The sequence below is a fragment of the Ictidomys tridecemlineatus genome, chromosome 6, assembly GCF_052094955.1.
Source record: "Ictidomys tridecemlineatus isolate mIctTri1 chromosome 6, mIctTri1.hap1, whole genome shotgun sequence".
In the NCBI taxonomy this organism is placed as follows: domain Eukaryota; kingdom Metazoa; phylum Chordata; class Mammalia; order Rodentia; family Sciuridae; genus Ictidomys; species Ictidomys tridecemlineatus.
The window spans coordinates 162,821,937-162,847,670 of NC_135482.1; the positions used below are offsets into that span (position 1 = coordinate 162,821,937).

At 37.1% G+C, this 25,734-nt stretch overlaps 1 protein-coding gene across 6 annotated transcripts in view; it reads right to left on the reverse strand.

The window, feature by feature from the left end:
• Positions 1–25,734, reverse strand: part of Cab39l (calcium binding protein 39 like) — a 121,672-nt gene that overhangs the window by 30,693 nt on the left and 65,245 nt on the right. For all 6 annotated transcript variants that reach the window (XM_078016037.1, XM_078016033.1, XM_078016036.1 and 3 more), the window contains 3 exons: positions 24,165–24,329; positions 15,772–15,890; positions 5,675–5,843 (listed from right to left, as the gene is read on the reverse strand). In XM_078016037.1, the coding sequence (XP_077872163.1) occupies positions 5,675–5,843; positions 15,772–15,890; positions 24,165–24,329 (453 nt within the window). The remainder of the gene's footprint in view (positions 1–5,674; positions 5,844–15,771; positions 15,891–24,164; positions 24,330–25,734) is intronic.

Below are 25,734 nucleotides of genomic sequence, written 5' to 3' on the forward strand. Positions count from 1 at the left end.
GAGGATTCATACATATATATGTATATATACTATGTACACATGATACTAGATAAATATAATTCATATAACTGAGTTGGGGGGAAGACCCACAAAAGACTAGCTAGGATCCTGCCCAAGCAGGAAAAGCAGAACACTGCAAAGGAAGAAAGTCAAACTTTAAAGAATTAAAAAAAAAATTTAAATGTTTGAAACAGTATTCTTTCTTCCCACCTCCAAATAATTCTGGTCTGACAGGGCTAAATTTTGTGTAGTATAACTATTGTGCTAAAAAAATCTGATACTGATTTTTTTGGTGAATCCCACTTGGGGGAACCTTGGGGTGGCATGACAAGAGATAACTGAACTGCAGGGACGTGAGGCTGATGAGCCAGTGGCAGATGCCATTATTGAGGGCTTACAAACCACTGGGATTGCGCCAGGAACTTGACACATGTTAGTTCTAATCTTTCCAACAACTCTGTAAGGCAGGGATTATTTATTCATTTCACAGAGGAGGGAAATGAAACTCAAAGGTTAACTAACTTGCTCAAGGACATACAGCTGATCAAGTGACAGAGCGAGATGGAATTCAGAACACTTCAGTTACATAGGTTCTTAAAAGGAAAGGATGATTGTAAGGAATGTTTTTTAGTGAAAGGACTATGTTGTAAACAGTACCATAAGAAAAATATAAATTAACAATGTGAAAACATTAACTATTAAACTGGGCAAGTTTAAAAGCAAAATGAAAAAAGTGAGCCTTAATAGGTTAAAAAAACCAAAACCAAAGCCAAAAGTAAATCCAGTCAACCAACCAAATAAACAAAACTTTTTGAAACCAGCTACTTAAAAAAAAAAAAAAAAATAGTGACATAGTCATTGTTACATTAACCACAGCATTTTGGTAAAGTATAGAAGACCGGTGTTTTTGATATTGGTAGTGTGCTAGAAAACTTTTTATGGTTTAAATTTTCAATGGAAAATAGGCTGAAATATAAACATCTAATTTATATTTGTGATTTAATATTATTGAAAATTAATTTGGGCTGAATATAAGATAGCAAGAAGTTATTATCCAGGCTGGGCATAGTGGTGCATGTCTGTAATCTTGTGCCTTGGAAGGCTGAGGCAGGTGGATTGCAAGTTCAAAGCTAACCTCAGCAACTTAGAGAGACCTATCTCAAAAAAAAAAAAAAATTATTATCAAGTATGTTTTGTTCTTTTATTTACTTTTGCTGTGTTGGGGACAGAACCCAAGGCCTCATGCATGTTAGGTAAGCACTCTACCACTGAGCTATCCCCCATCCCTAAGTACATTTTATCCTATTAAACACTGAAAAATCTTTGGGGATAGTTTAAAAAACAGATATTCAGGGGTTGGGGTGTAGCTCAATGGTAGAGCACTTGCCTAGCACGTGTGAGGCACTGGGTTCTATCCTCAGCACCACATAAAAATAAATAAATAAATAAAATAATGGTATTGTGTCCATCTATAACTAAAAAAATATTCATCTGCTTTTCCTGTCCATGAGAATTTGTTCTGTTTGTAATTAAGTTTTAGTTACAGTTTTTTAAGAAGGGAACTAACTTGTTTCCATGACAGCAGAGTCATCTGATAAAAAAGGAGGAAAAAATGGAACTACAATATCTATTATTAGAAAACACATCCTTATTTTCTTAGGTACAGGCATTTTGCTAGAAAGAAACAAAATCATCCTTTATATTAAATGTCCTTCTTCATATTTGATGGAACTGGCCTGCCTCACCGTGTGCTCTGGATTTACCCTTCTAGTGGCTCATCTGCAGCCACAGCACACCGTTTATTTTTCTAGGGAGACTGAGCTGCCCGTGGAATGGAGGAGGCTCTGGGATTTCACAGCACTCCCCCATACTCTTTGGAATTGGTCCCCAGGCTTTTCCCTTTCTTTTTCTTCCTTCCCTCACTCTTTGCCACTCTTTCCAGTTTTTCCTTACTCTACATCTTCGTCTTCACTCATGCTCCTTTAACCTCTTTGGAGGGCTCCAAACATAGCTGCAGACAGTTGCCCTCTTGCCTACCAGCTGACCCTGGCATATATCCCAAACCTATAGGTTTAAACAAAGTCATTCAGATTACTGAGCGTTTGTGCTGGCCACTGATGGCTGGATTGTTTCTTAACTGATGTTTGACGTGTTCACAGGTTTTGAGAAAGGCCAGGTACATTCCAGTTGTCTGTGGCCCACTTTTGTCTAGCTTAGCATGTAAACTCCTTCCTCCTGCTTTGGGGAATGGGGATCTTCCTTTCTTGCTGCCACTCAAGACATACTTCTGTCTGTAGGTCTGTCTTCCTTTCTTTCTTTTGTACTGGAAATTGCACCCAGGTCACTTAACCCCTGAGCTACATCTCCAGCCCTTTTTGCTTTTTATTTTGAGACAGGGTCTCGCTAAGTTGCTGAGGCTGGCCTGGAACTTGCAATCCTCCTGCCTCAGCTTCCCAGGCTGCTGGATTACAGGGTGAACACCACTCCTGGCCTGTTTGTAAGTCTCTAATAAATTGCACTCTGTGCAGTCCTGGATCTGCCTCTTTCTTTGGTCTTCTGGCATCTCCCTCCTTTGGCAACCAGTTCTCATATATGTGAACTGGGTTTTTTGAAATGCTCTTTCTTCCCTTTTCTCTAATGCTTTCACTCCACAAGTTTTGCACAGGCTCTTCTATCCTCAGCGCTCTGCTCAGGCAGAGTCTAAGGGGCGAGTGGGCTGGACAAAGATACGTGTGGACCTTGAGCAGGCAGGCTCTGGCAACTCTCCCTTCAATCCCCATGCTGGATGAGGTTGGCTGTGTTTATGGAAGGCTTTGGGGGAACATTGGTACTGTAGCTTCTTTCTCCTGCAGTCTCAGGCAGTTCGCACTGATCTCATACCTGCACACCCATTTGTGGCGACAAAAGTGCCGCAGTTAACTGGGTCCCACCCCCCACCCCCCAGGCTGCTGCAACAACCAGCTGTTGATCGCTTAAGCAAGTCTTGGAATCTACCCTAATCCACTCACGTGGCCTCCTAATAGTCTCCCTCATCCTCAAATTGTATTCTCCCCATCTGGAGTTTTTATCAGTTCACTCTCCCTCATCTCATTGCATTTCCAGGGATATCTTGGATGTTCCTACAGACTGGGTCCTAGGATGCTGCCAGGTGTGGCTCCCCCTTAACCAGATTCCAAGTTCCCTTACCTTTGTTGCATGCTCACCACAGCTGGCTGGCTCCCTGCACCTCCCTGCAGTTCACACTCCATCCCTTCCCTCCCCCAGCAACTTCTTCTCCTTAGGTCTCCCTTTTCTTCTGCTCCACTTAAATCTCTGGCGCTTATTGACTTTTTCTGCTTTTGGACACATTCTCCCATTTGTGACCATGTGAGCTAAAACACTTTCCTAACAGATTTAAGATCCTTTCTTAAACAGGCTGAGTCAATTCCTGGTCTGCAGATAATGGATAGTTTTCAAGCACTGCAAACCACTGCATTCCCCCCCCTTTTTTTTTTTAGCTCCAGAAAGCTATTAAAATAAAGAACTATTTGTATCCAGTCATAGTCAGCTTTCAAAATATGTCCATAAAGTAATAAGATTAGAGTATGTATTAATATTAGAATATGGACTATGTCAATATTATTGAAATAATCTATTTAATATAAAGAAAATAAGCCATACGTGGGATATAATAAATTTTTTAAGTTATATATTTGTATTCTAGAAAAGTAGAAATATACCTTCAAATAATATAAGTTGACAATTCCTGAAATGTGTTTAAAGAAATCAATCTGAATAGATACATTTATATGAGTTTTATCTACTTTATATTTAGCCTGAAAGCCTATTTTTTAACGATGCCTTCACATTGCTAATATTATTTTTAAATTCCTCTTCTGAACTGTCCTTCAGAACTAATTTGGTAGACACTGAAGAAAATCAAACTCTAGTTTAATCATCTTAAAGTTTATTTTTATAATTATGATTATTAGCTGGGTGCAGTGGCACATGCCTGTCATCCTAGCAGCTCAGGAGGCTGAGGCAGAAGGATCATAAATTCAAAGCCAGCCTCAGTAATTTAGCAAGGCCTAAAGCAATTTAGTTATTGTTATTACAAAACAAAACAAAAAGTAGTTTTAGTTGACTGCCTGCTTTATACATTGACCTGGATGTCCAATAGCTTTTTGTTTCCAAAACTCTTTATCTATTCTCAAAGGGTAAAGATTTTCCACTACAGCAGAAGGAACATGCCATATCCACTGATACCAAAATATATTAAACAGTGACAGGATTATAAGCATAAACAAATAGTTTTCTGAAGTAGAAATCTTGAGGGTAACATCATTCATTGAATGTGTTAAGTTCTGGTGTTTGTTCACAAATTAGCTATACTATTTTCTGATAATGCTTCCTGGACATCTTTTTTCTTTTTTGGTGGGTGGGGGTACAGGGGATTGAACCCAGGGGCACTTGACCACTTAACCACATCCCCAGCCATATTTTATATTTTATTTAGAGTCAGGGTCTCACTTAGTTGCTTAGGGCCTCACTAAGTTGCTAAGGCTGGCTTTGAACTCGGTATCCTCCTGCCTCAGCCTCCCAAGCTGCTGGTATTACAGGCGTGCACCACCATGCCTGGCTTTGGATATCTTCTTGATGGTAAAACACATAGAAACAAAGCAGAATGGTTGCAGGGCTGGAATGTGGGGGAAATGGGGAGTTGTTTAACAGGTATGGAGATGAGTTCTAATTTTGTGAGATGAAAATATTCTGGAGAGTAGATGCTCAGCAATACGCATATACTGCACCCCTACTAAATTATACAATACAGTATGGTTAAAATGGTAAATTTTATGTATATTACACCATAATTATATTTTTTAAATTAAAAAATTATCCTAGATGAAATATATTTCCCTCATAATGACAAAGTAGATAATAGATGATAAAATATAGGTGATTATAATTATTCTGTCAAAATACAAATATATATATATATATGTGACCAGTCATGTTTTCAAAATCCTAATATAATTTATTAATACTTTACCCTATGGAAATTTAAAGATTACACTGATAAAATAATATGATGTCCTTCCTATTCTGAGATGTAATTCTCCATCTCCTTTCCCATCCAATATCTTTCCCTGGAAGTAGCTTCTGTTGTTGTCTCCTACGAGGTGTTCTGTGCATATGCACCCCAAGATGCTGTACTACATGTTCCTTTTGTTACTTAACTGTAAATGTTAGAGTTCATTCCATATGAGCTTGTGACACTCTGGCCTCTTAGACTGTATTTTATTTATTGATGCCTCTTGTGATCCATGTTATATACCGTCTGTTGACTACAGTCAGGTCTAAAGAACAAAACTTTTTGCTGTTTAAAATTAAATTGACTCAACTGGACATGGTGGCTCACCCTGTCATTACAACTATTCAGGAGTCTAAGGCACAAGGATCACAAGTTTGAGGCCAACCTCAGCAATTTAGCAAGACCCTGTCTCAAAATAAATAAATAAATAAATAAAAATTAAAAAAAAAAAAAAGAAAGAAAAGAAAGAGCTGGGGGTATAGCTCAATGGCATAGCACTTCTGGGTTCCATCCCAATATTTCCAAAAAAAAAAAAAAAAAATCGCTTCTTCAGAGACCAACTGATTTTGAATAACCTAGCTGATTCTGGAAAAACCCAATTACCTTAAAAGTAGCAAAGGCATCTGAAGCAATATCAAATGTTGACAACTCCACATACTTGAAGAAATCTCTGAATTGGTTAGAAAAGAGGATGATTTTGGCAAGTGGTTCATGTCGAATACATTCTCTCAGCATAATCCCACAACGTAAGGCAATCTGTGGAGCTTCATACCTAAAGCACAATGAAGAGAGAAATGGAGAACTCTGTTACCCCATTAACAAAATAATATCAATGATGTTCAACAGACCATTTCATACTGCTGCTCATGGGAACACTGATGCCATTTGTCACAGTTCATTCAAACAGGATTCATTTATTACCCATGGACTATCTGTTATGTGCCTGGCACTATTCCAGACACTGGGGATGTGTTAGTAAACAGGGCAAGGTCACTGCCATGATAACCTTCATATTTTTGTGAGAATGTGTATGGAGGGACGAGGTAGAACATAACCAATGTAAAGATAATTTCATATATACATAAGAAACGGAAGATGATAAATAAGGCAATATTATAGAGTGCTGTGAAAACAGAAGATGGTAAATAAAGCAATACTATAGAGTGAGACTACTTAAATTGTGAGTGATTTCTTAAGTTTTATTTCAGATTGAAGTGAAGGGTCAAGGTGGTCCAGGCAACTCTGTAAAGTCTCCAAGGCAAGAACAAGATTGGTGAGTTAGAGAAGAAATATGGCCAGAGTGGTGGAATGGAGGTAATAATAGTAGTGAGCAGTATTACGCAAGGCAAGAGAGGAGGGAAGGGCAAGGTCAGAGCCTAGCATGGTTTGTAAACTAAGGTATAATTTGGGTTTAAGTGTGATGATTTTACATGTGATTTGGTTTTAAGCCTTTGGAGAGTTTAAAGCAAGAAATGAACATAGCCTAACCTAAGCTTTAAAAAGATGGCTCTGGATAGGTGTGGTGGCACACACCTGTAATCCCAGCAGCTTGGGAGGCTGAGGCAGGAGGATTCAAAGCCAGCCTTAGCAATTTAGTTAGACCCTGTCTCTAAATAAAACAAAAAGGGCTATGATGTGGCTCAGTGATTAGGTGCCTCTGAGTTCAATCCCTGGTACAAAGAAAAAGAAAGAAAGAAAAAGAAAAAATGGCTCCAGGGCTGAGAGTGTAGCTCAGTGGTCAAATACCTGCCTAGTAAGCATGAGGTATCCTGGGTTCAACCCCAACACTGAGGGAGGGGTGGAGGGAAACGCTGCCCTGAGTGCTGGTGGAGATGTATTGTAAAGCAGCAGGAGTGGACTAGGTAGCTGGAGGGGAAGCTGGCAGACAGGTGCAGGAGCATAAACCCAACAGTGGTGATGGTGGCGTGGCTAGGGCAGCAGCAGCAGAACTCAAGGCTGTGGCAGAGGCTGGATCCTGTTTGGATCCAGGACTTGCTGATGTTGGAGGTGGGACTGATGGGAAATAAATGACTAGAAGAACACGGGACTAGTGAAGAAATTGCTGCTGACAGCTTTAACTTTGAGATGGCTGACATCTAAGAAACAATGTCTCCTCAGCAGGAGACTATACCCATTTGGAGTTCAGGAAAAAGGCAAGGGAGATTTTTATGTAAATGTGATCTGGGAGCACAAGTGACCAATAAAGAGCTGTGGGTTCATTGGCTCAATAAAATCATGAAGTGGAATTGTGCTCACAGCAAAACTCCACTAGAAACAGTATCTACTGTAGGAAAGAGCTGAGGACTGGCACACCAGATCTGTTCCATTTCTAATTAACAGCTGTCTCTCAAATGTCAATGCAGCATCTAAATAAATCTAGGTTTGAGTTACATTCCAGAATGTGATAAGATTTCAAGAAAATGAACAATACTTAGCCCAAATAAGATAAGCCCTGTGCTGAAATGATACAGTTGACAATTGTGTGGTAAATACAGGAAGAGTAGGACAAAGATGTAGTTGTAAAACATTAGGAAGTGAGTAGAACACAGTATAAAAAAAGAATAGTCTGACCAAGTTTGGAATAGATTGTATCATTTCCCACTTCAATGAACTAAATACTAGTTCTATTGTGTTTTGTATAAAGCCCATTGAAAAAAAGCAACTTAAAATGACAATTTCTAAAAAAGTGTTTTCCTATAATGTTTTTTGAAAATAAGATAAAAATGACATTTACAAAGGACTCTATGTGTGATCTTTCAAGTTTACTATGTATTCTGAAGGTTAGGAAAAATAAAAATATAAAAAATTTTAAGCAAAAATTACATTTGAATGGATGAGAAAGAGTAAATATTTGAAAACTAAAACTAAACCCCCCTTATATAAAACCTGAAGATAATTCACCAATCACCCATTATTAGCAATAACGTTTTGTTGACTAATAAAGAACAATCTATTGAACAGTGTATTTATAAGATCGTAGTATTTGCATGAAATTCAGATTCAAGAATAAACCTCATTCCCATAATTTAGAAAATAGGCTACTGTATAATCAAATTTACAAAAACAGTAAAGTAGCAAATTAGGACATCATTGTGATATTTACTCATTTTTATCCTAATTATAAAGTTGAATGATATTCCTAAATATTGAATATTCCCTGAATAACTCACAGTAATATTAAATGTTGATATACTCAGATAGATCTGGTTCTTTGTAGAACATAAGAAAGGCCAATTTATAATGTTAGCAATTTTTCTCATCATAAAAATTTGAAAATCAGCCTAGTGGTACACATTAAATAGTTGTAAGATGGGATAGCATTAAAGATGTTGTAGTGAGAGGGTATATTTTTTGAAATATCAAGGAGAAAAATACTGTCAATTATTGATAGAATATTTTTTTTAAAAAGAGAGAGTGAGAGAGGAGAGAGAGAGAGAGAGAGAATTTTTTAATATTTATTTTTTAGTTCTCGGCGGACACAACATCTTTGTTGGTATGTGGTGCTGAGGGTCGAACCCGGGCTGCACGCATGCCAGGCGAGCGCGCTACCGCTTGAGCCACATCCCCAGCCCCATTGATAGAATATTTAAGAGACTATAGAATAAAGGCTCTTGGGCCTAGAGAACGAGCATTAGGGACAATTAAAATCAGACTTCTGGGGCTGGGGATGTGGCTCAAGCGGTAGCGCGCTCGCCTAGCATGCGTGCGGCCTGGGTTCGATCCTCAGCAGCACCACATACCAACAGAGATGTTGTGTCCGCCGAGAACTAAGAAAAAAATAAATAAATAAATGTTAAAATTCTCTCTCTCTGTCCCCCTCTCTCTCTCACTCTCTCTTTAAAAAAAAAAAAAAATCAAACTTCTTAATAAGATATTTGTGGACTTTGATAATTTGGCCTAAACCTGGCTTCTCACTTCACTTCCCTTTACTTTCCCCATTTCCCTGGAGTATGCCACTCCCTTGAGTGGAATGCCCTTTCTAGTTTCCCCACTAAGATGCTCATCTTTCAAGATTGAATTCAGACACCTTTTGGAAGTTTTTTGTAAGCGCCCACCATTCAGGATTGTCCTCTCTCCCCTTCACATTCCCACAATAGCTTATCTGTAATTTCACTTTAACACTTTTATCATCCTGTATTAGGTCACATTTCAGTAAGTTGTTATAAATCGGTTTCCTTCACCTCATTGCTGGTGATGTGTTTTTCTTACTCCATTACTCACCCACCCTGCCTCCGCTTCCCCATTTGGTGTCTATGTCTCATTTATTGTTATGTTCTTCCTGCATACCGCATCTCCAAAGAGTTCCTAGCAAAATTTTTTATACAAAGTAGGTATACAATGAATTTAATGAACCTTAAACTCTGACTGAATGTCCTAATGAGAGTCAAACTCTGGCTTAGACAAAAGCTGTCTGATCTCTAGCCAACATCTCTCATTTCTGAATTCAGTTTCCAAACTGAGATCATCTATAAAAAGTTTCCACCCCAACTTCTGAGTATAATTAGTTCTCTTTTTCCTTTCATTTAGTGAAGTTTATTGGAACCATCTGTGATGCAATGATGATTTATTCTTGAGAACCAAGAGAACATTTTAAAAAATATTCTTGGGGCAGAACACTTATCAATTCATCCCAGTAGTATGTTCCCAACACCAGAAATGTCAGTCTGTAAGATGACAGCTTCTTAAAGTTAGGAATACATTGGGACATTGAGGGAAATCCCTGACTTCCTCAATATCCTTTAAGGGAACTATAATTCACACTTATCATTTCAACCTGACTATCCTCTAGGATACTGATTTTTGATAGGTTATTGTTCACTATTCAGAGAAGTGCTCTATAAATTAAGCCAATCATTAAGTTTCAAATCCCACTAACATTAATATCCTTAGTCTGGTAAAGAATCAGTATTTATCTCACCTAATCTGTTCTAGTTATGGATAAGCTTTCTGATGGCAAGGACCACAACTAATCACTCTGTTTTTTCCCCCTGCAATGACTAAAAGGATGGCAGGTCACCAATGAAGGTTAATATTATGAGTACTGAATCACTATTTTTATAGAACTGAATCATATCTTCCCTCCTCACTTACAATTTATAATGTAGTCTGGACTATAATTAACTGTGTCAGTTCAGAGAAAGCACATTACTATATATGCACATTCATTCAAATGAGAATAGCATATTGGAAGATCCCCTTGAAACTTCATGAAAGTCAAAATATAAAAGCAATTATTTCAACTAGCAGTGAGCTACGGTAATCATTACACAGAAAATGGCTAGAAGAAAGATCTTATACAAGAACATCTCAACAAAGATTATACTATGTAAGTGGAAAATGACTTTTGTTATTAAAGGGAGAAAACAATGCCAGACAGTATTTAGAAAGCTTTTATAAAATGCCATTCACTTAACCCCCAGCCTGCTTCATACAGTCAAGAAGGTTTTGCTTCTAATCTAGAAACACTTGCTTACTTTAAAAATGTGTTAATTTGGCCACTAAAAAGGTGTAGAATCAATGATAATTTAGGGTCAATGAGCGCCCCTAAAATCCAGATTGTAGTCTCCAAGAACTAGTCCTCACCTAAAACAAGCAGGGTCCTTGGTAGAAATTCCAGGTAGAAATATACACTTTGGACCTGGTATTTCTTTTTGCACCAGAAAATGAAGCTCTCATAAACTATTTTGGTGTTGTCAAAAGACATCAACCAGAAGGGGCCACAAATGGTCAACTGAGCATTAAAAAGAAAAATGTGCGAAACTAAATGAGACAATATGGAGAGCATCGTTACATCTCTTATTTAATAAGACATCAGAGGGGTAGTGTGTATGTGTGTGTGTGTGTGTGTGTGTGTGAGAGAGAGAGAGAGAGAGAGAGAGAGAGAGGGTATAAAACTCATTGGACACCAAAGGAAGTTCCTAAATATCTAAATTGATAATTAAAATAAAGGAATTGGGCATTAATTCTACCTTTCTGGTGTGAATTCTGTTTGAGAGTATATAATAATTGCAGTAGATGAAAAAAGTTATACTCTATAAAACTACTCTAGCCAATAAATCAGCAAATAATGTGCAAGGGATGATGTGTTTTTTAAAAAAATTTTGTCTCCTAATGAAATGTTTGAATCAGCCAGTGTTCATCAATGGATAGTAAAACAATTAAAGGTACAGATGACAGGAAACTTAATGGAGGCCAAATTGGTGGAATCCCTTGATCCTAGACTTTCAGCCTCTAAAATTCTGAGTAAAGAACTTTTTTATTATAACAACAACAACAAAAAAGAAACACTATAATGGATTAATGGATTAGACTGTCATCATCTGAGCTCATTGCTCAATTTGAGCATTACTAAAAGTATGTCTCCTGATGGGATGAAATATGAACTAGACAGACCCATCTTCAAAATATTGCCAAAATAAAAATTGAATTTGAATTTAACCAAGCCTTTAAATAGAAACTCCAGTCTAGAAATAGAGTGTATAATGGACCAAGTTAAATGACACAATAAGAAGGCAATGTGACAACTTCACAATGGAGGACATAATGTAGGCTAACAGTATTTTCAACAAATCAGTCTACAAATATGTGGGTAGGTGTTGTTCTAAATGAAAGAGACTTAAGATTTTTTAAAATTTTTTGATATAAGTAAAATTATAACCAAATATAATGACTGAACTTGATTAGGATACTTGTTTGAATATTTGAACAAATCAACTATGAAAAGGTTTTCTTGTTTGTTTGTTTTACAGTTGAGGAAATTTGAGTACAGACTAAGTATTGGTTGTTATACAATTAGCTAATTTTTTAAAGTATAATAACAACTTCATGATTATGTAAAAATTATATTTTTATTTTTGAGATGTTTATTTAAGTGTTTAGGGATTTGCTTTAAATTACTCTAGCCTCCTCCAAAAAATAAATATGGGGCTGGTGTGCATTGGTAAGATAGATGAAACAAACAGCAAAATATTGATAGTAGTGAAGGTTGAGTGATTGGGGGTATGTGAGTTTCTTGAATTTTTAAAATTTTTAGTTGTAGTTTGACACAATACCTTTATTTTATTAATTTATTTTTATTCGATGCTGAGGATTGAACCCGGTGAGTGCTTCACACATGTTAGGCAAGTGCTCTACCACTGAGCTATACCCCCAGCCCTGGATGAAAATTTTTATGATGAACTTTTAAATAGATTAAGAAATATTTATAATTTTAACATTGGACTTATGGAACATCTTCCCCTGGCCACAATTTTTATGGATCACTGAGAGAAGTTTGGTAATCTCATCCTCAAGTTCTCTCAGTATCCTGGAGTGTCATCTGCCTCAGCCAGGAGACAAATTGGTTGAGAGTAAGAAAGTCCTTTGTGAATGTCCTGTTCATAAAACTTGAGTTCCAGATGCCTTACATCACATAATCCAGATGATTCTCCTTGATAGACAGATATTCATTTCTTTCTGCTTTACTTTTTTTTATGGTTAGAGTTAGATTTAGTTTCAATATAATGTAACTATTACACCCCTAAATAACATTATTGTTTGATGTATAAATGTACCAATCAAATTATGTCCTGAGTTTTCAAGGAACTTCCCAAGAAGTAATTTAGTAAAAATTCTAGCCTTTAACAAAGGGCTAAATCTGTAGTATTCCAAGAAAAACTAGGAAATGGTAACAGGTAAAACTGATCGTAGTGCAGCCATTCAGTTAGGGCTTCTCATTGTCTGCTCTGTCCTCAGAAGCATCCATAGTGCCCTCTCCTTTATATGTGAATGGTCCTCAAATCTTAGGGATATATTAATGGTAAAGAGCATGGGACTTAGAATCAGATCTGAATTGAAAACATGGCTCTGTCACTTATTAGCTATATAACCTTGAGAAATATTCTTTTGAGTTTTAATTTTCTCATTTGTAAAATGGCAAGAGTAATACCTAGACCTCATAGAATTACTGGAGTGATCAATACCTGGCACAGAACAAGCACTCATTAAGTATTAACTACAAAACAGGATGAGAAGGAATGGGTTAAAAGTTCAGGACAAAAACAGAAGAATAATCTTTTTTTGTGTGTGTGTTGCTGGGGATTGAACCCAGGGCTTTGTGCATGTGAGGCAAGCACTCTACCAACTGAGCTACATCCCTAGCCTAGAAAAATCATTTTAATAGAGAAAGAAAACCAGAGGTATAGTCCCCAAATTGTTACTAATGGTTTCATTGGGAGAGATGATGAAATGCATGTCTTTTTTTATATTAAATATTTCTAAAATATTTAAATTTTAAATAATAAACATGTATTACTTTTGAATCAGAAAAAAAATGAAATGCATTGATAAATCACTCTCTTCACTCCCATGACCATCACTTTTTTTGGACTTTTCCAAGCTGGAATTGCAGCCCCCAATCCTCTCAGGCCATTTTTCCCATTGCCACTACAGCTCACTAAACCTAGTCTCTGGGTGACTCCAAGTGTCCTACAGAATGACATTCAAACTCCTTGAGTAGGGCAGGGAAAGCTTTTCCTAATCTGGTTTCAGCCTTTCTAGCTTTGCATTCTGACTCATCCTAGCCTCCAGCCACACTAGAATTCTTGTCTGTCATTCTCTAAATGCATAAATTCTATTAAAAATGTCATTCTCTTATACATTTTTACCTTCCTTCAGGCTGAAACAGCAGTGAACAAAGTGATCTTAGAAAGCACATGCTAAAGAGGGCAGAACCCCTTGCTGACCTGAGCTTCTATCCTGTATCATCATGGGAGTCTTGTGATCAAGGCACTCCATTTTGGGGCCCATTTGTTATGGAAGTTTAGCATACTGTAACTAATGGATACAATTAATAGATACAAGCATATTTCCCTTTCTGAAAAGGAGAGACATGATTTTCCAGTAAAAATATTTCTTTATATCAAAACCTAAAGTAATTGGTGTACTCTGTATGCTCAATAATGAATAATAACCACACAGTCATATTAATCAAATTGAAAACGTGATAAAGTATATTGGGAGGATAAAGGGAAGAAAATGGAGTAATGGCAGCAAAAAACAAATAGTTTTTTAAATCTGATAATTCAAATTAGAAGACTTATTTGTAACACAGAGGTAAGTGTATGATAAAAAATAATTAACAAAGATGAGAGTCATTGTCTTTGGAAATAGGATTAAAGGATGGAGAAGGAAGAGGCAAAAAACTGCCTTTGTTAAAATATCTGAAGTTTAAACCATGTGTTATGTATTGCTTGGATACAATAGAATGTTTACAAAAGTACAAAGGAGGAATGAAACACAGGTGAGATGGAATATGTATGAAACAGCAGAAATAAGAACAGAATACTATAAAATAAAAAGAGCCATGCTGATTTGAAATGGTATAGAATAAAAAAGAAGGGTAGGGAAAGAAGAAGATAGTCTGTTGTCCCTAGCATCCAGATGTCTAGTGTTTAGAAGTTAGAGTAGCCTCAAATATTTGTAAATGAGTAGATATTATGATCAGGAATTCTATTTTCTAGCTTGCCTTCAATTTTTTGGCTCCCTTCAAGGCTACACACACACACACACACACACACACACACACACACACACACACACAGAATAATATTTTGTCCTCATGTAGAAGCATATCACCTAGGCAAACACTAGCTACCGAAATAATTCTTTCAGCTATTATTTGAGTTCTCAGAACCTGGATGTACATGTGTATGTAATGAGGGGACTCATGTGAGCAGGAATAGGGCAGGCTGGGAAGCACAAATAGTACTGTAAGATAAAAGAAAGGGAAAAAAGAGAAGCAGTAAATGAAACTATAATGTTAGAAATATAAAGGTGCAAAAGTTTTGCTATAGCCCAAGTAATCTTTCTTTTTTAAATATTTTTTTAGTCGTAGATGGACACAATACCTTTATTTTGTTTATTTTTTTATATGGTGTTGGGGATCGAACCCAGTGCCTCACATATGCTAGGCAAGTGCTCTAACCACTTAGCCACAACCCCAGCCCCAGCCCAAGTAATTTTAAGAGACAAATTATGAAGGGTTACCTCAAGCATGGCAAATACCTATCTTGCAATTCCAAAGGGAACCAACCATATCTCCAGTGAGGCAAATGCTGTGTTCTTTGTTTTTTTTTGCGTTTTTCTTTTCCTTTTCTTTTCTGTGTGTGGTGGTGGTGGTGGTGGTGGTGATGGTGCTGGGGAATCAAACCTGGGGTCTCACAAATGTCATGCAAGCTGTCTATACACTGAGCTTCATTCATCTCCAGCATACCATAGTTTTTTTTTTTTTTTCTTTCTTTCTTTTTGGTACTGGGGATTGAACACGGGCACTTGACCACTGAGCCACATTCCTAGCCCTATTTTGTATTTTATTTAGAGACAGGGTCTCACTGAGTTGTTTAGTACCTGGCTTTTTGCTGAGGTTGGCTTTGAACTCATGATCGTCCTGCCCTAGGCTCCCCAGCCGCTGGGATTATAGGCATGCACCATCACCCCCAGCCAGTACGTTCTTTTTTTTTTTTTTTTTAATATTAATTTTTTAGTTGTAACTGGACACAATATTTTATTTATTTATTTTTATGTGGTGCTGAGGATCGAACCCAGGGCCTCACACTTGCTAGGCGATCGCTCTACCGCTGAATCACAATCCCAGCCCCAGCACATGTACTTTTAACAACTGTTTAAACTCAAACCTATTTTGAAGGAAGCCAGGCACCTACCCTTTGAGGAGCATAAACAGGATATGAGGATGAGCACTAATGTATTCCACAGTGGGACTCCGAGTGCCTATTTGTCTTCTCAGGATGTTGTTAAATATCTGGGTCACATCTTTTTTTCCCTGTTAAAGAAACAAGTCACTGTTAAATTGTACACTTAAAAACGAATGAATTGTATGGTATGTGATATTTGCATATATACCTACAGAGATGTTACCATTTTTTGATCATATGCAGAAACATTAATTTACTTTTTCATTTGTCTTTAACAAATTGTGCTTTCAAACACAAAGCCTGCAAAATGGATGCAGCTCCTTGCCTCAGGAATTGTATGGGGAATTTGAAGTCCATTCCTCACAGTAGGAAATACAATGGCACAGAAGTATAAAAACTAGTAGTGGATATGCTAGAACAGAACTCTTTACACTTTTTTAGCTTTATTCAAGAAGAATATTATGATTAACATTTTTAAATCTTCATAAATAAGGAAAATAGATGAAGAAAAAAATAAAGATTTTAGTAAAATGTAAGTCAAAATCACTTTTTTTTCTCAGGTCTACTTCCTAAAATTCTTTCTCTTTATTCCTCTTCCACCTTGGTGCTTTACTTCTAGACTAGACAGACAGAAAGAACCATTAAGTTCTAGTTGCCCTAGCTAGAGGAACTACAGCCATTTTAAAGTAGGCTTCTCCAAAAGAATCTCTGGATTGGACCCGAATTTATTATCTAGAAAATAAGGACAAGAATTACTTTGCATTCTCTGTCACCATGGCCCTGGTTCTGAGCTTCACCTGTACTAGGAAGGAACTTCTAGTTACTGTATGCATTTTAAAGTCTCCTTACTCTGCAGACTGAACTAGTAAGAAAGAAATTTGGCTGCTTTGTTTTTTCCCTAAAGCTCTTCAATGACTCCCTTTTTCTTAGGAAAAAAGTTCAATGCCCTTCAATCATCTGCCCTTGCCTGCTTCTCCAACCTCATCAACCATCTATCTCTTTCTGATCCTTACATCAGTTTTTATGAAAACCAAATTGCTTCACTGTATATACTCATGCACAGCCTCCCATACTTCTGTACATTTGTTCATGTTCTTGTATTTGTCCTGAACACTTTTACTTCATTTTCCTAGCAAACTGTTAAGATTCAATTCAGATAATCCCAGTAGCTGGGGAGGCTGAGGCAGGAGGATGGCAAGTTCAAAGCCAACCTCTCAGAGAGACCCTAAGCAACTCCTTGAGACCTTGTCTCTAAATAAAATATTTTTTAAAGTGCTGGGGATGTGGCTCAGTAGTAAAGTGCCCCTGGGTTCAATCTCTAGTACCAAAAAAAAAAAAAAAAAAAAAAAACCTAGCTGGGCATGGTGGCATATGCCTCTCATACTAGCAACTCTGTATGCAGAAGTGGGAGGATTTCAAATTTGAGGTGAGTCTTGGCAATTTAGTGATAGTGAGACCCTGCCTCAAAAAAGGGCAGGGGGGTTAGCTAGTGATGTAGCTCTGTGGTTAAGAGTTCCTGGGTTCAAACACCAATATTGGAAAAAAAAAATCAATTCAGGATATTCTCCTCTGGGATAAGTACCTCTGTCTGTGTTGCAGCAACATCCTTTGCTTGCCTTGATCAGTGCCTTCTCTTCATTTGCTGCTTCCATTTTCACTCGCTGTAGAGCAGCAGACCCTTATTAAGTGCTTCATCTATGCCAGGCACTTATTCTAAGAGTTTTATGCGTATCATTCACTCTTCACAGCAATATATATATATATATATATATATATATATATATATATATATATATATATATATATATATGTTATATATTATATATTATAATTGTCAAAATGTACATATTAAAAATAAGGAAACTGAGGACCCAGTGAGGTTGACTTATCCAGAGGCAATGTGGAAGACCCAAAACATTTTCCCAGATTGATGGAGTCCACAGTCCAAGTGCCACAGTCTGGCTGGGCACCACCAGCTTCTGGTGAGCCTCTCAACCCCCACACCTCCCGCTCTTGAGGCCGATTGGCTGGGTCGCCTGGGCAGAGCCAAAAGAGTCCCCCACTGAGCAGCTCCTTGGTCTGAAAGGGCGGGGAAACAGTCCAATGAGCATAGCCTGCAGAGGAGCCAATCAGCTGGCAGCTGGAAGTTTGCTGGGGCCTCAGTGAGCCAATCAGCTGGAAGTTTGCAGGGGCCGTTGTGAGCCAATCAGCTGGAAGTTTGCTGAAGCCTATTCGGCTCTCAACATCAAGTTCTTAACCATCAAACTGAAATGACTCCTCACACTTAACACAATGCATTGAAATTAGTGGGTTTTGTCTCTGACTTTCTCATTGGACTGTTAGCTTTCAAGGCCATATTTCAATGCCCTTTTATAGCCAAGAATGTAGAAGGCACTCAGTAAATACCCATTAGACTAATCATTACTTTAGAGGTGCAGCCATCCATGTATCTCTCTTATCACAATCACAGGCAATTGATTGTGTGTGTGGGTGAGAGGGTTACTGGGATTGAATTCCACGAGCACTGGACCTCTGAACTACATCCCCACCCTTTTTATATTTTTATTTTGAGAAAGGGGCTCACTGAGCTGCCAATGTTGGCCTTGAATTTGTGATCCCCCTACCCCAGCCTCCTGAGTCACTGGGATTATAGGCATGTGCCACCATGCTTGGCCCCTCTTATCTTTTAATCTGACACTTTTTCAATACTAAAGGGACACTTGAAAAACTAAGACCTAAATGAAGACCAATGAGATTATTCAATCAATTACTCATTCTTAAAGTTATTAAAATATGAGTTAGGTGCTGATTAAGAATAGTAAAATATTAAAAATTCTGGGAGGAGCTCATTCACCTTATTAATATTAGTTCAGAATAGATCTTGGACTTTAAACATAAGACTAGAAAATTTTGGAGAAAAATAGAAAACAATTCAATTAGAAAACAATTCTATTAGAAAACAATTCAGTTAGAAAGATATGAAAAGGCATTTCACTAGAAAGGATCTTGACCCTTCAGGAAATGGAAATTGAAACTTCAATGAGCTATCAGAATGGCTAAAATAAAAAATAGTGACAAAGCAAAATGCTGGCAAGAATGAAGAAAAAGCACTTTCATACAATGTAGTGGAAATTTAAATGGTATTGCCAATCTGGAAAACACAGTTTCTTAAAAAAAAAAAAAAAAAATGCAACTACCACATCAGTGCAACTTCACTCCTGACATTTATCACAGAGAAATGAAAATACATTCACAAAGAAATCTGGCCATAAATGTTCATAGAACATTACTTAGAATAGCCCAAAGTTGTAAACAACCCAAAATTCTTCAACAGATAAATGGTTAAACAAACAAACTGGTATATCCATACCAAGGACTACCACTCAGCAACAAAAAGGAACAAAATATAGATAAAAACAACAAATCTAGAGGAATTGTGCCAAGTGAAAAAATCCAATTCCAAAAGGTTGTACAGTAGATAAAACAATTTTCTCCCCCAACCCCTCCTTTTTCTCTCTCTCCTCCTGAGGAATCAGGGACTGAGTGTTGATGGGGTGAGAGAGGTAGATATGGATATATACAAAAGGGAAATAGGAGAGATCTTTGTGGTGATGGAAATTTCTGTTTTGTGTTTATCAATGTTTGTATCCTAGTTGTGATACTGTCATACAGTTTTGCAAGATGTTACCACTGGAAAAACTAGGTAAGGTATATGGGACTTCTATGAATTATTTTCACTATTGATGCCAGTCAACAATTACTTCAAAATAAAAAGGTTAATTTTTTTTTTAAAAAGACATTTTTATTCACACGATTTTTTAAATAATAAAATTTGATGTTTTCATACACTGTTGATGAGAATATAATATATTCTAACAATGCCTAATTAGTGTCCTATAATCCCATTTTTGGAAACCTATTCTGACAAAATAATTCTAAATAACAATCTTAAATTAAAAAAAAAGTTCTAGATACAAAGAACTTTATCACAGCTGTGATAATAGGAACAATTTAATACATTTCAGCTAGGTTAAAAAATTATGATATATTTAATTGGTAGAAATAAGTAACTGGAATATCAGAATGTTGGCAATCATGAAATACGAGAACTATCCACATTGTGTTCACTTTATTTTATGGAAAGAAGTAGAGAGAACTGGAAATAAGGGAGAGGAAGAGAAGGCAAAGAGTGAAATGAAAGAATTGAGGGGGAGAAGAGATAGAAATAAACAGGTAATGGGAAAACAAACTTTATCTTCTTTTAAGATAAAACACTAAACCAAAGTCCAAAATTAAAAAAAAAATTTTTTAGTTGTAGGTGGACACAACACCTTTATTTTATTTATTTATATGTGGTGCTGTGGATCAAACTCAGTACCTCACATGTGCTAGGCACGTGCTCTACCACTGACTATAACCCTAGCCCCAAAGTCCAAATTTTAATAGAATACTTGGAGGTGAATCTTCAATATATAAAGATACTTCAGAATCAGTTGCTCTCATAATTTTTTTTTTAGAGAGGAAGAATTTTTTAATATTTATTTTTTAGTTTTCGGTGAACACACATCTTTATTTTATTTTTATGTGGTGCTGAGGATCGAACCCAGTGCTCTGCACATGCCAGGCGAGCACGCTACCGCTTGAGCCACATCCCCAGCCCCTCTCATAATTTTTAAGTCCTCGAAAATGTTCACATTACAAAACTTCATTTATGCAAATGTTAATGACTATACGTGTATATAAAAGAGGAATAGCTGTGAATATAAATGAATTTTAAAATGAAAGAAATCATCTGTTTTGTTCAAATCTTTCTAGACTCTGCAGTGTAATATTGCAGAATAAATACCAAGCCTCTTTGAAATGTCATAAGAGCATGTTTTTCATACCTCCCAATAAAATGCCACAGGAACATTTCCATAGGGCATTCCAGGGAACAGCAGAATGAAGCTCCACAGAGTTCTATCCAACTTTTACACAAGAGGGAAACATTTTAGTTCATTAGCAAATGTGAGCAGAGGCAAAGGAAGCCCCCTGTGGATAACAAAAACAAGTTCTGCTACCAGAGGAAAGGATCAGAATGGAAAGGATTAGAGAAAGTTGAAATAGGTACAAGATGGAAAATAAGGATCTCTATGTTAAATGTAATCTTTGTAGCTATTCATTCCTAACACTAAGTCTAACTGGATTGAAACCTTAACTATTTCAAAACCAGTCTCTGTGAGGGAAGGAAGGAAAGGAGGGAGGGAGGGAGGGAGGGAGGGAGGGAGGAAGGAAGGAAGGCAGGCAGGCAGGCAGGCAGGCAGGCAGGCAGGCAGGAAGGCAGGCAGGAAGGCAGGCAGGCAGGCTCACTATACCTTCTTTATAAAGAAGTAACATCCAGAAATGACCCAAAATACTTAAAATTAGCTAGCAATTCCAAGCTAACACATAATGTAAATCAGATCTCCAACTTGAAGAAGCACTTGCTAGCTGGCAAATTCACAAAAAGTCAGTTCTAAACTGTTTGTTGAATGAGTGAATCAATCAAAGGAGAAAGCTTTCTGCTTCTGTGAGCTGCTTCCTTGGCCCTAACAGTTGACTTTGCATTTACCTTACTTTTGCAAGGCACACCTGCCTTTAAAATGAACACATCAACTCTTACATGCGATACATCCTTATCCCTTGATCTCTTATCACATTATGTTTCAAAACATCAAAGACACTAACGCTGTATCTTGAATGGTGGGCAAACCTCAAATACACAGCTCTGAGTTTGATCCTGAGCCCACAAAATCAGAAGTCTTGCAGCCACAAGTCATTTTTTTTCAACCTTACATACAATATGCTGACATGGTTCTTTTCTGTCAGCAATTTGAAGGCTTAAAGGATTAGATAAAAATTTATGGCTAAGTAATGAGATTTTTTTTTTAATTCAAAGTTCTGCTCTAACTGGCCATTATTCATATAAAAGCAGGATTCTCTGTTAAGTATTGTGTCTCCCCCACCCCCATGGGCCACTTTCCTCTGGATTCTTGAAGGAGAAATGGGTTTGTCACAGATTCCCAAGTTAGTTTCTGCTACCCAATCTAAAACCAACACCTTAAGTCACCCTATCACCACTATCTCCAGGGTTCCAGGCACCAGCTCCCAGCTCCTAGCTCCTTGCTCATTTCAATCTGTCTGGCCTCATGTACCTAGTTATTTTTTCAGCACACTGTTTACCCCAAGCGTATAAAATTTCCCCTTCTCCTTCATTCAACACATATGATTAATACATAGTTCTTTTATCAAAGGTTAACAAAGGGTAAGCACAGCACAATGCAGAAACAACTTCAAATTGAATTCTACATATCACTAACATTAAAAGTTCCTCTTCCTGATAATCTTCCTAAACTCCTTACTTTTGTCATTTGAACCTTTTCTTTCCTTTAGACCCTGCTCCTTTCTCTCTTCTGCTTCTTTCCCTTATCAACCCTAGTCAAAAAGGGCATTTCTCAGATTTGTTACTTTACTCTGCAAAGGGAATCTAAACCTTTTTCTTTTAGTTTTCTCCTTCCAGACACTGCCTAGACACTTCAACCTTTCATGACTGACAAACCCCAACAAGGTATCTTCTGAACCACACTTCAAGTTTTTTTTTCCTTTGTAATGAATGCCATCCTTCTAGGTAGTCTGTCAAAAGCTGCAGCCCATTCCTAAAATAGTTTTTCCTCTCTGGTATAAAAACATATCAGAAATTCTAGTCAAATGACTATTGTGCTTCAGAAAAGCACCATGAGAGGCTATTCATTTACTGAAATGATATGATCATGGAGAGTTAACAAGCCGGTCAAGGAAAATGAGATTTAAGAGGTTGTTAGGGTTTGGATATGAGATGTCCCCCCAAAGCTTTTGTTAATGCAGGAATATTCAGAACTAAAATGATTAAATCATAAGAGCTGTAATGTAATCGGTCCATCCTAGTTTGAATGGATTAGGTGGTAACTGTAGGCAGGCGGTGCATGGCTAAAGCAGGTGGATAACTGGAGGCATGTCCTGGAAGAGTGCATCATCTCTGTGGCCCCTTCACACACACACCTCCCCCCCTCCTCTTTGTTTCTCTGCTTCTTGACCCTGTCATGAGCTGAGCAGCTTTTCTCTGCTGGACCCTTCTCCCAAGATGTGATGCTGCACCTTGGTCCAGAGCAGTGAGGTTGAGCTATCTATGGGCTGAGACCTCTGTTACCATGAACACCCCCTCGCAAAAAAAAAAAAAAAAAAAAAAAAAAAAAAAAAAAATTTCCTCCTTAAGTCATTCTTGTTGGGAATTTTGGTCACAGTGACTTAAAAGCTAATTAAAAGGTTATGGGCCTCAATAAAGGTCAAAGATAAAGAAATAGAAAAGGGAGAGAAAAAAGAGAGAGAAAAACAGGTGTATCTGAAAGAAAGGAAGAGTTGAAGTCTGGGCCTTTCAAGGTTGTACTCAGACTGGTTTCCAGCTAGCACACCTGTGGGCACTTCCCCCAGAGCACTCTTGCCCTGCATTCTTTTTTCTCTAGCTAATCTGCCCAGAGAGCTGTGGGCTAGTATTTCCACAGAGTCTCCAGAGCCATGACCTTATCTCAGCCTCATCACAGAAATCACTATAATTAGTTTTTCTTCCTCTTGGTCAGTGAACAAAACTAAAAGCAATTCACTTGAGAAATTTGCATATCTCCTCTGTCTCAGAATCTGTGGAGACTCAAGAGCTTACTGCTAAGCACACCATAGTAGTAACAAAACCAGAAACAAAAGCAAAACCAGGACTTCCATTATCTAACCAGACAATGTCCAAACTTGCCTATGTATATGTTTTCTCTGAGAAAAAAAAAATCATTAAGACATACAATGTATAATAAAATGCTTATACATATTTACTGCTTATATTTCTAGGCTTTTCTTTTATTTATTAAGCAAATTATGTATAGCTGCTTTCAAACTGAGATAAATGTTACTAGCATTTAACAAACTTCTTAAATCATTTGTATATTTTGAATGAAAAGAACTGGCTTGGAAGAGACCGCCAGTCTGCATTTGAATCCTACTTTAAGGTCTTAAGCTGAGTGACTTTGGGAAAATTACTTAATATCTTTGAATATTAGGTTCTCTTTTATCTATAAAATGGTACTGATAATACAGTGTTAACCACAAAGGCAATTTTAAGAATTGAAGTAGTTGAGCACTTGAAACCATATATGGCATATAGTAATTACTCAACAAATGTTATCTGTTATCATTAGATATTAACCTTGCTACCTGAGCATAAAACTATGGTACACCTTTTTGCTTTTTTTAAGATGAAAGTGATTTCAGAAGTTTTAGGAATAACTGTTTTGAATATAATAAACAGTAATAATTTTTAAAAGTCAATATTGAGAGCTGTCATCCTTTGACAGATTGTTCACCTCAAAGTCTATCAGTTGTAGGTCAGCTATCAGTGTCACCAGCAGCCCACTGTTGTAGAGTTCTTGTGCCAGCTGAGCCACTGCTTCTGTGGGGGGTTCTTTGTCACTTGTACCACACAAAATTTCTTTCATTGCTTGCAGTGATTTTGACACTTCTTCTGAAGCCTGGTGACCAAAAAATATGTTAATAGTTAAAAAGAACAAAAAATTTCAGGCCATAAACAAACAAGAAAACCATTTCTTGGACCTTATTTATTTATAATCAAAGACCATTGTACAGTTATAAAAAACAAAATACTAATAGGCACTGCCTTTGTTATTTTGGAAATTGTCCTAAAATTTATATAAAGATCTCTAATATTTCTACTTAGTCAACATAATTGAAATAATTTTACTATAAGCTATAACTCATAACTAGTAACTAAATAGAAATTTTATTTTTGAAAATTGAGGCCACTTTAAAGACTTATCAGCAGTTACTAGTCTTTATTTAAAGCATCATGTTGAGTATGAAATCATAAGTGGTCAAAATTAAGTTTGTCAACAAATTTATACATTATATGGCATCACCACTTTTTAGTTATTGTGAAACTTAAAAATAACTCATTATTATATTTAAAGAAAAATGCAAACGTATAGAGACAGAATATAGATTAGTGGGTGTTAAAGAGGAGGGGGAGAGAAAAATGAGGGATTGCTAATGGGTACAGTGTTTCTTCTTGAGGTGATGAAAATGTTCCAGAATTAGTATTGATAGACTACATAAAAATAGGTCATGTAGCAAGGCACTGCTTTTTTGGGGAGGGTACTGGGGATTGAACCGAGGGGTGCTCTACCACTGAGTCACATTCTCAGCCCTTTTTATTTTTTACTCTGAGACAAGGTCTTGCTAAGTTGCCGAGGCTGGCCTCAAACTTGTGATCCTCTTGTTTCAGTGTCCTGAGTTGCTGGGATTACAGACTTGCACCACTATAACCAGCAAGGCAGTGTGTGTGTGTGTGTGTGTGTGTGTGTGTGTGTGTGTGTGTGTGTTTCTGGGAACTGAACCCAGGGCCTTGTGCATGTAAGGCAAGCACTCTACCAACTGATCTATATCACTAGCCCCTACTTTTCTTTATAGTTGTCTTACCTGTATATACATCCCAAAACAATATAGCTTACTTCTTCTAATTTGAACTTTATAGAGTGATATTTGTACCCTTTCATGACTTGCTTCTTTCATTCAACATTACATGAGTGTGATTCACCTACGCTGCTGCATGTAGGCAGCAGTTCTTTGCTTTCCATCTCTGTAATATTCAGTTCATGGCTACATCACTTCTTTTTGGGGGCCTATGAACAACAATGCTGGGAACATTCTTCTGGGAACAGCATATTTCTCCTGGTGTACATACTCAAGAATATCTCTAGAGTTTATACCTAGGAGTGGAACTTCAGGGTTTTAGCATATGCATATCCTCATATTTAATAGATAATACTAAATCAGTCTTTAAAGCTGGTACACAGTAAGTGAAAGTTCCTACTGCTTACCATCCTTTCGGACACTTAATATCATCATATTTTTCATTTT